This window comes from Leptonotus elevatus, chromosome 7 (genome assembly GCF_054856555.1).
Source record: "Leptonotus elevatus isolate MCC_2025b chromosome 7, RoL_Lele_1.0, whole genome shotgun sequence".
Lineage (NCBI taxonomy): Eukaryota > Metazoa > Chordata > Actinopteri > Syngnathiformes > Syngnathidae > Leptonotus > Leptonotus elevatus.
The window spans coordinates 11908426-11921118 of NC_141245.1; the positions used below are offsets into that span (position 1 = coordinate 11908426).

Genomic DNA, 12693 nt, shown 5'->3' on the forward strand with positions numbered 1-12693 from the left:
ACATTTCCACCTGAACAATTAAACACAGTCAGACGAGTTCTGGTGAGCCGCAATAAATCAGATGAATGTCAATGTTTTCATTGCAGATTGTATGATGCCTGAACGTAAAGAAAAACCTGGCTGACTTTCATTTAACATGGTGCAAGTGTGAAACATGTGGCCCAAGGGGGAAAAAAGTATATTACTTACAGTTTTGTAGCTGGCATTTTAAAGTTTTATACATGCATCCATTTTTGCCCTCATAAAGGGTGTTGGTGAGCAGGATCTCATTCCAGATGAGTTCGGGTGAGAGACTGGTCACCAGCCAATCGCAGGGCACATGCAGACAAACGAACATACACAGTCATGTTCACACACAACTTAAAGAGCAACTCAACACAAAATCAACTTTGTTTGTTTATTTTTCTTTTTGCTGATAAACTGTATAAATGGGTGTCTACTAATACTGTCTACATGTCATTATTTCTTACATTTTACTGCATGTTTGTTGAAAGCTCGAATTTGAGGATAAATTTGGCGCCATCTTCAGGTTAAACACTGGAATAAACACAATTTGACTGTTTGTCCTCATTGGCATTATACGTCGCTTCTAGAATATATGAAGTTGTCGCTCTGTCACCCACCGGCTGACAATTCCGAACATCTGGCCATTTTTTATAATAACGCAATGCCACGCTTCATTTTCACGGCATATTGTATTGCTTCCTCACTTGAGGAAAGCGGGACATCGTTAACATCCTACTTGGATTGTGTCAGTTTTGACCTCAAACCATTCACGTGACAATGTGATTTGGTATGACTGCGTTTACTAAACAACAAACAATTGATCGGAATCAGCCATCTTTGTTGTTCACATTTCCCTGGAACGCTTTGAGGGTGGAATGAGTCACTGGGATAAATCAGCCTTCAAACCTTCCTTGAATGCAACATAAGACTGCCACAGTCTGCCATTTAAGTTGTTGTTGTTGTTGTTGTTGTTGTTGTTGTTGTTGTTGTTGTTGTTGTTGTTGTTGTTGTTGTTGTTGTTGTTGTTGTTGTTGTTGTTGTTGTTGTTGTTGTTGTTGTTGTTGTTTTAAATCACGCCTACAGTAGATTCTAGCTTCATGAGCTGCTTAGCAAACTGGTCAAGAACAAAGTTTCTGTAACTAATGTTTTAAAAAGTGAGAAACTAACTTAGCCTAATAATAAACTTGATAAAATGAGTAACAGTTGTATTAATGTGTGTGTGACACACAACATTATGGCTGAAAACATTGAAAAAATGTGAAAAATAAAAGGAAGAACTTACCTTAGGTCTTCCCAATGTTCAGAGCTAAGCGTCAATATTTTACCCCCATCTAAATGTTTGTATTTTGAGGGACACCATTTTAGAAAACAGCTACTATTTGATTGTGATGATGTCAAACGTTTTAACAGTTACAAGGAAAACACAACACCAACATTTTATTCATAGAGTGTGCTCAAGAGCTGATTGGCATTTTCAATATTTGTCATCTTTTATGTCCTTTTAAAGCGCCATCCTTCACTATAAGTTTTACACTAATAAAATTTTGTAAATCTACCTTTAACTATGGAGTGAATGAAGGTAGAACTACTAAGTTGTAGATGCTTTAAAAAACGAGCCCAAATAGTGACGTCACCGGTTACGTCACGCGGCCGCATATGATTTACCCCGTGGCGCTGCTTGAAACCGAGCTGGCCAAATTCTCTCGGCTCTGCGCTGATCCAAACTCCATCGCCACCTAACGGTCAACAGTGGGAACAACGTCTACGCTCCAGCTGGCTCTTTTGGAAGATGGCGACGGGAGTCCTTCAGAGAGTGAGCACCGGTTTGGCTCGGGCTAAAAGCGGGGCCCAGTCAGTCGGGCAGCTTCTTGTTTGGAGCAGGTCAGCTAGTCGTCAAGATGTATTACACATTTTCTTGTGTGGTGTAGCCTTGTATTTGTGTGTTAGCGTTGGATGTTGACGCGGTGTGAGCGTGCAAGCTAGCTGCCGAGGTGCTAAACTATGTTGAGTAGCGGTTCATCTAAACTAAACTACATGAAAAACACTTACCCTGCAATGTCATATTTTTACGGGATTAGATTAACTCTATGTATTGGTTTATTCAAAAGAAACACTCTTTTTAAGTTGTGAACTGGTGTTTGTCAGATGCTCAAGGTCAATTTGGTACTTGGTTAAATGTCAGGTTGGACAATGCATGCTGTCCTTGCATGTTATGGTGTGATCAGAACGAGCTCTAGCATTTACCTGCGTTACAACTCATTCTTATTTTGCAGAGGATTTTCCACATCGAGTATCACCAGAGAAGACAGCTGGTTCAAATCGCTCTTTGTCAGGAAAGTTGATCCCAGGAAAGATGCACACTCAACTCTACTGACCAAAAATGAGGAAAGTAATCTCTACAAAATTCAGTGTAAGTAAATTTCACGTTTCTGGCATCAAACATCCTGAATATGTCATAATTGTTGAAGTTGATCTCTGTTTTCAGTCCATAATGTCAAGCCGGAGTGCCTTGAAGCATACAACAAACTCTGGTAAATCTTCTTTTTTTTTTAAATCCCAAAACATTTTGCTCAGCATTAGTTTACAAGTGTAACACTGGTTCAAGTGTGTCCAGCGTTGTGAGGCCAGTAAAAATAAATCAGTGCAGTCTATTCTTGTGAGGTGTTTAAAGAGCTGCTATGCTGCAAGTCATCTGCGCATACTTTAGATGTCTACAGGCAAAGTACTTACAGTTGGCTTCTATTAAGGTTCTGTGATCATAGACATAACGTGACATGTAAATAATGACACATAATTTTAATATTAGGTATAGTTGCAAGGATATTCTTGATAAAATTGTGTTAGATTGCTGGTTGAATGTAGGTAATATGGTTTGATATGTTTTTGAAATTGCATTTTTGTCACAGTGAGGATGTCTTGCCCTCTATCCATGCTGATAAGTACTACCCCTGTGAGCTGGTGGGCACCTGGAATACTTGGTATGGAGAACAAGACCAGGCTGGTAGGATTGCTTATGTCATCACTGCCAAATATATTGCATCATAACAAAATGACCCAATAGGTAATGTTGCATAGTAGTAGGTGTGCCGTGAGAAATAATCAGTCCATACATTTTCTATTTACTACAAATGAACAATTTACCGTCCTGTTAGGTTGGTTTCTCAGGAACAGCAATAATGTTCACAGGTCGATTTGACCAAGACAATATTTAATAATGAAAAGCCCATCTCAATAAACATTATTAACCGCTTTCATTGCAAATATTTCAAATGAACCATTTTTACTCATGAAATACTACTATTTGTAGTTCTTTAACTTTGAAATGGGTCAGTTTGACCCGGGCAATGTTTAATGTTCCAACAGCACCCTGATAATGAATTATTGCTCATGATTAACAGTTTTCCATGCAAATATGTCAAAATGAACCATTTTTTTATTGTCTGATAATAAAGTTTCATTGTGAAAAACTACTAATTTAAAAATGGGTCAATTTGACCCCGGCTATTTTTAATGCTACAAAAACATTCTGATTAACAATGTAACATTGAAAATGTCAAAGTGAACAATTTTGTCTGTCGATGAGACGTTTCTTAGCAAAAAAAAACAAAAATAAAAACAACAACTAACATTATACCAAAACCATTTCTTCGAATCTGTTGATGTGAATGTTGGGTCATTTTGACCCAGGATATGCTCAATATTTCTTGCAAATATCTCACAACATTTTTTTATTGCCTGTTGGTGCCAAGGTTGATAGCACAAAGGTAACATTAGATCTTTAATTTCAAATTGGGTCATTTTGACCCACAACACAACAGGAGGGTTAAATACTCCAACACTAGATATCAGAAATCTGTATATCCACTTTTTGTGACATTTTGCCCACTCTGGTCAAAAAATTACAATTTGTGCATGACAAAGTAAAGATTATAAATATTTATGATGATGGGCTTATGTTTTGTTTTTTGTTTTTTGCTCAGTTCACCTGTGGCGCTACAGAGGTGGTTACCCAGCTCTGACAGAGGTGATGAACAAGCTACGTCAGAATAAGGTCAGCTGAACCTCTTCACGTCCATTCTGTTGCTCATACCATCAGTGTCATAGCTAAGAAGAATGGAGCCCGTGACTGACCCGTGTTTATTCCAACTGCAGGAGTTCACACAATACAGAAAGGAGCGTGGTAAGATGCTGCTGTCTCGCAGAAACCAGCTTCTACTGGAGTTCAGTTTCTGGAACGAGCCAGTACCTAGAGAGGGACCCAACATATATGAGCTCAGATCCTACCAACTCAGGGTGAGTACTAAAGCAGGACTGTCGTTTTGGTAGTAGTTCTGACAGACTTGAAGAATTAAATCACACTTGTGCCGATCTCTTAGAGTCAGTAAAAGCATATTTTCACGTGCAGCCAAATTTAACTTGTAAATAGGCTCGTGGATCTGAGCATGTGGCACAGGCAGTGCTAACTTCCGGAAACACAAATGCAGTACAGTACACGCATCAACATCTTGGCTCAACATTCAAACATGGGCCGCTTGTCAGTGGCGAGTGCTTATAAATCTCTTAGCAAATGCTACTCGGTGCTAATATTGCAATTCTCCTTTAGGGCTGCAACAATAAATCAATAAATTTAATAGATAATTAAAAAAAAAATTGCAACGAATTTTATTATTGATTCATTGTGTCTCGCGATTATTACGCATTAAATCAGCTACCTAAAAAATACATAAATATGCTACATTTAGATTGTGCTAGTACCTAATGGTTAATGATTGTATGCTCTCAGGATAACTGTGTGTGTTACAAGTGACAATATTCGAAATATTGAAAATGTATCGCATAATTAAATTAGAGGAGGATAAGCAGTTAGGGAAATGGATGGATGGATTTTTTTTTCTAAGTACTGTGTGCCACCCAGTGGACATCCAGGGAAACTCATAATTGTTAGCATATAAATAAACAAAAGTAAGGTTTTCATAGGTAAATTATGATGTCTCAGTTTATTTTTTCATGATTACATATTTTTTTACATAATATTCTTGTAGTGTGTATAAAGACTTTCTTGGACTTTTGGTAAATGGAAAGTTATCTGAACTTGACTCCTTGAATTAAAAGAAAAGAAAGAGAAGCATGATGAGATTAAAGGTCAGTTTTGAAATCAAATGTTTTTGCTTATTAGTATGTGGTTTTCATCAATGTAGTATCTTGTAAGAACGGAAACGGGTTTTTTTCTTCAAAATCATAATTTATTACTTCGAAAACACTGGAATGTTCATGCAGCAACATTTGTGCACAGCCAGTTTGAAATTATGTCCTGTTTTTCAATATGGGGATAGAAATAAAACTATCTGATTTATCAATTAAGTGGAAAAATAATTGTTTAAAAAAAAAAGTATATTTCTATGTCACTGGACTTGAGTATCTGAGAGAATGACCATGTCTTTTGACATTACTTGTGACATCTTAATTACCTGCACATGATCCAAAAAATTAATAAATAATAGCCACCACATGAGTTCAGTGTCACCACTCGTTCACAGCTTCAACTGTGAGCATTCTGTGTTGATAAATGTAAAGTGTTACAGTATATCATGGCTAAGATTACTTTCAGTCGCTATTGAAGAAGCCTTTTGAGTATGAATCCTTTGAGTGACATCTCACTGGTGCATCATTTACTTGATGAACCCTAATAAGAAGCATGTTAGGGAAGGCCTGAATTACTATTACTAATCCCATTGTTTTCTCTCTTTCAGCCAGGAACAATGATCGAGTGGGGTAATTACTGGTAAGACTGCATGAATTAATTGCACTCACAGAACCCTTCGCACCCTTCTTCGAAACATCTCATACATAATTGTTTGCTTTAATGATCAAACAAATGAAGGTACAGCACTGCAACCAGCAGGACATTTTAACACCCTGTGCAATGGAGTCCCCTGTAATAGATTCAGATTAGGATGATGATCGCCATTGAGTGCCACCATTTCAAAATTGTCAGCAGTCTCACTGTCAGCTCAGTTTCTATATCAAATCCACAACTGTGATCAATTAAGCATGATCCCTATTTTGGACCAAACATGATTATGCTTCCTCTTTGTACACTGACACACGATTATTGTTTTGTTGTCTTTGGCAGGGCTAGAGCTATTCGAATACGCCAGCAAAACAGTGAAGCCGTTGGAGGGTTTTTCTCACAGATCGGCAACCTATACATGGTTCATCACCTCTGGGGTAAAGTCGAGAAAACAGCTTCATAGCAAATACTGTAGAGCATTAAAGTCTGTCAAAATAAAAATGTGATTTTTTTTTTTAGACCCGAGTGATGCGGTCGAAACGGACTGAATTGTCGTGCCGTGTATGGTACGGGGTTCGGCAACAAATTTTCATAAGTGGACTACTGTAAACAAGTGGTTTGCTGCAATTCAAAATTGTAATTGTCGCACTCGCAACATTGCAGATGCAACACCAAAATGTACATTTCTGTTTAGAAATGATAATCAGCTGGCCGCCACTATTGCAAGCTTTACCGAAAAGTATGAAAATGTATACATAGTTTTACAGTAATACTTAACTATGTACAGCTAGCCACCATCCGTAGCTACAAAATACACTGTATATATATTAAGTTAAAGTCAACCAGTAATTTGCCGGACAAGACAATTTAACACCTGCGACTGCCTGTCCACGCCATTTTGTGTTGAAAGCCACACATTTTAAAATATATATTTTGGGGCGACCCGCATCAACTCTGTGAACTTCCATTTCCCTCAAATACTCATCATAAAAGGCTCGGATCTACTGTTAACCCTCTAATACATGAGTTTAGTAGGAATATAATGTGATGGTGGCTTCTGTGAAATTATTCAGGGCAACAGTAGTGAATGGGTTTGAGTTGTAAGAGGTTTTGTTTCTTGCAGCCTACAAGGACCTTCAATCTAGAGAGGACACAAGGAATGGTGCATGGCAGGAGGAAGGCTGGCACGAGGTGGTCTACTATACAGGTGGGTAAACACTATTTAAAAAAATGTCTGGGCAATTAATTTGATTGATTCATTCAAGTATTCGTCAGGATATTTGAGAACAGCAACACTGCGTTGTTTTTTTATTTATACATTCCAAAAGCAGTAATTCATCAACTTGTTGGGAACTTTTGAACCAAAGTACAGGATGTGCTTTTCCGCCACAGATTTTTTACGGGGGTCACCTTGCCTCACCTATGCAACGCTACACTAGAAAAAGACTATGACGGAGCTGGTAAAAGCCGAGCTATTCAGTTGTATGGCTCAGTTTAAATTTGCGTACATATTTTGAGGAATGGGGCATTTTTCCAAGAGGAAGCACTTATTTTTCCACATTATCTGTAAAGGGAAAAAAAGTATTTATATAATTTCTGTCAAAGTAGAGTCAATTAAGGCTAGAAGAAAAAAAATCAAAGATGGTTTGGTATTGGGAAAAATAAAGAAAATTTGAGAAGGGGCTAACATTGAATGAATGTAAATGAGATTAAAATTAGAAATTTTATTTTTTTGGAGGGAGGGATTTTATTTTAATGCCAGTTTGCCCAGCCCTCCTTCAAATTATTTTAAGGACTGTAACTGAAATCAATGTTAGAAGACTTGAGGAGCAAATTGTTTCTATAACTTGTGTTGCTTGTATCCTCGCCCCACCCCCCACAGTTCCTCTCATCCAGCATATGGATTCCCGGATTATGATCCCCACCAAGGCGTCGCCGCTTAAGTGAAAAGGCCAGAGCCTCTCGCAAAGCTGAGCGTCAAGTCGTACCCTTACGAATGAGTAACCCAAGAGCATCACTTCCGACGGTTTCCGTGCTGCCAAACTACATGACCCTTTTCTTTCATCATTATCATTTCAGGATCGTTCAACTTGGTGAAAGGTATAAGGACAGCTGATGGAGTACATTTACATATTGTGATAGCCATAAGTGGCATAGCATGGGATTGCAGGGGCTAAACATTTTAAAACAAGAGTAATTGTGTCAAATCCTTTTCAATATTAGGATTTAGGATAGGTCAAGAATTGTTTTGACACATGGCCTTGCAACTCCACTGACAATTCTATGGAGCCACAACCTCGACAATAAGATTTGGTATTGGGAAAAAAATTGTCATTGTGGAAAAAGCTGCATTGACATTGAAACAAGTATTGGCATTGGAAAAGGTTGTATTGAAAAATAAAGTACAGACCAAAAAAACTATTTTTCTTGAAGCATTTATTTTTTTGTATTACGTCTTTTTCCATGCCAAACTGCAGATTTTTTAACACTTTTTTTCCCCGAGTGTCACAGGTTTTTAGTTTCACTTCTCTTTTTCTTTTTTTTTCTCCCAGTTTCAACTTATTGGCAGTGTTTAAACGTGGGGGTCAGGGCTTCGAGCGCGAGAACGAGCACACCCTCTGTTGGCTAAAGGCAATATTCATGGATACAAGTTCACCAGGAACTCCTAAACCGCCTGAAAGCCACAAGGTTAATATGTGGTTATATATTATGTTACTTGCCACAAGGTTATATGTGGTTATATATGTTACCTGTGGCGTTAAAACCACCATGTTTGAGATTACTTTATGCATTATGTCATGCTAATTTAGCTGATGTGCTAGATGGTTTACTACAGAAACATTAACACTGACGCCACAAGGTTATATGTAGAAAAACACCCACAGATTTACAGGCGGTTTAGGAGTACCTGGTGCACATGTATCATGAGTATTGCCTTTAGCCAACAGAGGGCGCGCTCTCCTCTCCTGAGAAGCTGGAAGGCGTCCTCGCGCTCAAAGCCCCGCCTCCCACGTTAAAACACTGCCAATAAGTTGAAACTGAAGAAAAAAAAGAAGTGAAACTGAAAACCTGTGACACTCAAGGAAAAAAAGTGTTTAAAAAAATCTGCAGATTAGCATTGAAAAAGACGTAATACAAAAAAATATGCTTAAAGAAAATTTTGTTTTTTAATGTCTGCATTTTATTTTTCAGCACCTTTTTACAATGCCAATGCTTGTTTCAATAGCTGCAGTTTTTTCCACAATGACATTTTTTTTTTAACTACCAAATCTTATTGTCAGTGTTGTGGCTCCATACACTTCCAATATCTACTCTTGCCACATGTAAGCTAATCATTGATGAAAAATATTAGAACTTACCAAAGTGACTTGATATTATAAAACAAAGCAGCTGTATGGTATGTAAATGTTATACTCTTGTTCGTATCATTACTGCTGGAGCACACTAGTGTGCAACGCAGGGGGCTTTTATTTATTCAGTGTAACATTCATTGTTAACTGTTTGTTAGCTGGAATAACATCTGAATTTTGTGTTCCTAAGTTGACAGTATCAATGTTTGTTACATATTCGTTGTCAGGAACTTAAGATTTTTCACTGAATTGCATCTTGTTTTGCTGTTTTTTTGTTTCTTTGTGGAGGGTTTTTACACAATCCCGTTATAAAGTTCCGAGTCTTGTTTGTAAATGTGGCTTATGTGAACTTTTAAGCATGCCTTGTTTTAAAATATATATGATGTAGGGTATTTATAAACCACACCATGGGCAAGCACGCCACTCCATATTGTCAGATTTTATCAGAAAAAATATATGTCTTTATTTTGTCTTTCCCGGGCAATAATGGCGCAGAATTAAAGAAATTCAAACAACATCATTCATAGCCTGTTTGTATTTAATACTCATAACACATAATTCACTGCAGCCTGTCCTTCACTTGACTGATTACAATCATCCATACGTAATTCTTTTCACATTGCACTTCCCATTGTGTAGGAGTAAGTCCATCCATTCATCCTCTTAAGTCTTAAATGGAAAAAAAGTGTCTAAAACACAAAATTAACCTCCACACAGGCTGTGGACATTTTTCTAGTGTGGTCTAGTATAGAAAATCAAGATGGTAGAAACCAGATGAAGGTAGAATTGGTTGGACTAAAGTAAACATGGGCATTGATTTAAAATCTGTTTACATAAATGGAGTATGCACAATGGATAAAACCATCAGATACACTTCTTTTGGTGCAAATAACGTAAGTAAAGTAAAAAAGAAATAAGAGGAAATGTATTCTCTTTAGGGTCTTCAAATCTTTTCCATTTCTTTCAGCAGCTCTCCAAAACTTGTAACATACCACAAACTCATTTCTTTAATCTGTGGTCTCACAACATTGCCGCCAAATCCAATGAAGGCGCTCTGGAGGGGGAGAACAAATCAAGCACATTGATTATCAATACAATGAATATAAGTAGAAGCCTGAATATTTAAAGGAACCCACACGACATTAACATCAACACTTACAGCTGGAGGGCAGGCCTCGAGATCAGTGGCTCCATCTCCAATCATCACCACTGTCTTGAAGCCGTACTTTTCCTTTAGCATGCTAATGACTTTTCCTTTGCCTCCGCTTTCTGCTGTTGCTTGGCTCTCGTCGAATCCGGCGTACTCGCCTAAACGAAACCACATTTCATCTCCGGCTAAATTTGAACATTTAGGTACCAGTGTGATATCTTTAACACTGCCCTTGTATTGCGCCTGATGTCATGGCCGGTGAGTGTGCATCACAATGCAATGACACAAAACCAAATGACCCCATGAAACAGACTTACTGGGAATAAGATGAGGTTTTATTACAATTTTCTTACCGTTAAAGTAGAACTTGAGTCGGTTGGCGTACACGTTTTCCAGAGGAATGTTTAGCTGAGTGGCCACGTGTTCCACAATGCAGCGGAAGCCACCTGAGATGAGAAACACTTTGATGTTGCGCTGGTGTAGGCGGTCCACAAGGTCCCTGGATAGGAACACCAAAGGAAATTAGTGATCACTACTGCTATAATCCACCAAGAAGATAATACACATCAATTAGCGAATCAATCAGGGTTTAGGCTGGACTCACACTTCCAACTTTGTTGTTAGTGTGGGGAAGGCACATTTTTGTCCAGGCATGAACGTCTGATGTTTTATAGATGAATATAAATTTATTATTTAAAATTAATTTAATAAGTGAAACGCTACACTGGGATATTTGTCTTTCTTTAAAATTAACTGTCATTGTTTTTTAGGGGAAATTTTATGTATCAAAAGTACTAGTGGTATCGGTACTTGGTATCAGTATCGGTGACTACTTAAGAACTGATGACTGGTATCGGTCTGGGAGGAAAAAAATGGCATTGCATATTCTATTGTTTTCCCCAAAGCATTCTAGGACTTTTAGTACTTTTCCAGGAAATTCTTCATGCTCAGAATATTGTCGGTGAGATGAACGAAAAACTCGCACGGGGGTTGTATCTCATACCTGATACCTGGGGTCAGCTGTGGCGGGTGGTCTGTGATCAGTTTGTTGACCTGTTCTCTGGAACATTTGATGATGGCGAGGCGCTCTGTCAGGGCTGATTTGAAAGTCATGGAGCCACCCATGGCTTTACGAGTCCTAAAATGTACAAATTAAGTCAAGTCTTGTGTGATGTGATAAGGGGGAAACATATAGTTTAGCACAAACATGTATTTACATCTCGGTGACTGCGTCGCCCACGCCACAGAACTTGGCCAGTTCATCGATGCCTTCTTCTTTGATAACTGTGCTGTCCACATCAAAACAGACAGCTTCTGCTCTTCGGAAAAGTTCTTTTGTCTCTGACATTGTGGACATTGCAATGCTGTGAAGAAAAATACAGTACAGTCAATATTAGAAGACGAAACAAAAAAAACAACACGTGCACATTGCCTTAAGACTTTTCCTCTTATTGATCAGTTTTAGTTAAAACAAATAGGACATGTACATAATAGATACCCTGTATAACAATGTGAAAGTCAGTCTGCTAACAGATCTAGCAGACACTATCATCAGCAGCAGCCTTTTACTGTTATCTCTACTGTACAGTACAATACTCAAGTACAGTCGGTACTTGAGTACTTATTTTTCTGACGACTTTTTACTTTTATTTCCCTCAGATTTTCCGTTTTGTTTTTTTTTCATTGTGCCAAGTTATCAAAATGGGTATTCTATCAAACTTTATAATATAATAATTATTTTTAGATGGATTAATACTTCTATTTTAACCTGATTAATTTATACTTTTGCCATGGTAATTAATGTCTAAGATCAAGCGAAGCGGCGAAAACATAACACAACGGCTCTGATTTTAGCGAGTGGGTGCCAGCAATACGTTATATAATGCTGAGCGCCTAAACAAAACATATGAAGGGGCCATGGTGGACATCATTTGCCACTGTTGCGTCACCCCTCACTCACCGCACATTATAGTGTGCTGCAACGCAAGAAACAACTAAATAGAATAATGCAAAGTAGCGGGCAATCTGATGAGAAAACAGTACACCACCGTGCATATCTGGAAAAAGTGCTGACATTTGATTTAAGTTAAACCGGTTATGTTCACCGCAATCCATTCTCTTTTTGCTATATGCAGACAGTTGACACCAGCTGTTAAAAGACAGTTGATGTGATGTGACTAGCGGGACAAGAATGGCGTAAATGAAAGGGGAAAACGATCAAAAGAACAGGTCGTTCTGTAATACTTACGGAGTATAGCAGCGGTGAAAATGTACAAGCGGCAGCTTCAGGAAAAGCTGCAGTGACGGCACTACTCCACACAGAAGCATCAGTTGGTGAAAAATGCAGAAGAAGAGCGAGAGCCGCGAGTTGCACCAATCAGAGCGAAGCCGGTGAA

The 12693-nt window shown here is 38.2% G+C and overlaps 2 protein-coding genes across 2 annotated transcripts; one reads left to right on the top strand and one right to left on the bottom strand.

Annotated features, from left to right (window-relative positions):
* The first annotated feature begins 1718 nt into the window (after positions 1-1718).
* On the top strand, positions 1719-8367 carry LOC147170967 (protein NipSnap homolog 2-like). Its single transcript, XM_086080676.1, has 10 exons — positions 1719-1887; positions 2280-2416; positions 2492-2537; positions 2913-3007; positions 3987-4057; positions 4159-4299; positions 5757-5788; positions 6140-6234; positions 6921-7004; positions 7680-8367. Exons 1-10 carry the CDS (start codon positions 1796-1798, stop codon positions 7742-7744), a joined length of 858 nt encoding a protein of 285 aa, XP_085936802.1. The 5' UTR covers positions 1719-1795; the 3' UTR covers positions 7745-8367.
* A 1300-nt stretch (positions 8368-9667) lies between these two features.
* Positions 9668-12659, bottom strand: psph (phosphoserine phosphatase). Its single transcript, XM_086080677.1, has 6 exons — positions 12546-12659; positions 11515-11661; positions 11301-11435; positions 10651-10796; positions 10307-10455; positions 9668-10201 (listed from the first exon to the last, which is right to left on the bottom strand). The coding sequence occupies exons 1-6, from the start codon at positions 12623-12625 to the stop codon at positions 10091-10093; spliced, it is 768 nt and encodes a 255-aa protein (XP_085936803.1). The 5' UTR covers positions 12626-12659; the 3' UTR covers positions 9668-10090.
* Positions 12660-12693: the final 34 nt, after the last annotated feature.

What these genes read in the sequence shown, in the direction of transcription:
- LOC147170967 (XM_086080676.1), top strand. Translation starts at nt 1,796, where the DNA reads ATGGCGACGGGAGTCCTTCAGAGAGTGAGCACCGGTTTGGCTCGGGCT. An exon ending in GAAGCATACAACAAACTCTG is followed by an intron (nt 2,538 to 2,912) that starts GTAAATCTTCTT and finishes TTTTTGTCACAG; the next exon opens with TGAGGATGTCTTGCCCTCTA. An exon ending in CATGGTTCATCACCTCTGGG is followed by an intron (nt 6,235 to 6,920) that starts GTAAAGTCGAGA and finishes TGTTTCTTGCAG; the next exon opens with CCTACAAGGACCTTCAATCT.
- psph (XM_086080677.1), bottom strand. Translation starts at nt 12,625, where the DNA reads ATGCTTCTGTGTGGAGTAGTGCCGTCACTGCAGCTTTTCCTGAAGCTG. An exon ending in CAGCTGACCCCAGGTATCAG is followed by an intron (nt 10,797 to 11,300) that starts GTATGAGATACA and finishes GTTCCTATCCAG; the next exon opens with GGACCTTGTGGACCGCCTAC. An exon ending in TCGAGGCCTGCCCTCCAGCT is followed by an intron (nt 10,202 to 10,306) that starts GTAAGTGTTGAT and finishes CTCCCCCTCCAG; the next exon opens with AGCGCCTTCATTGGATTTGG.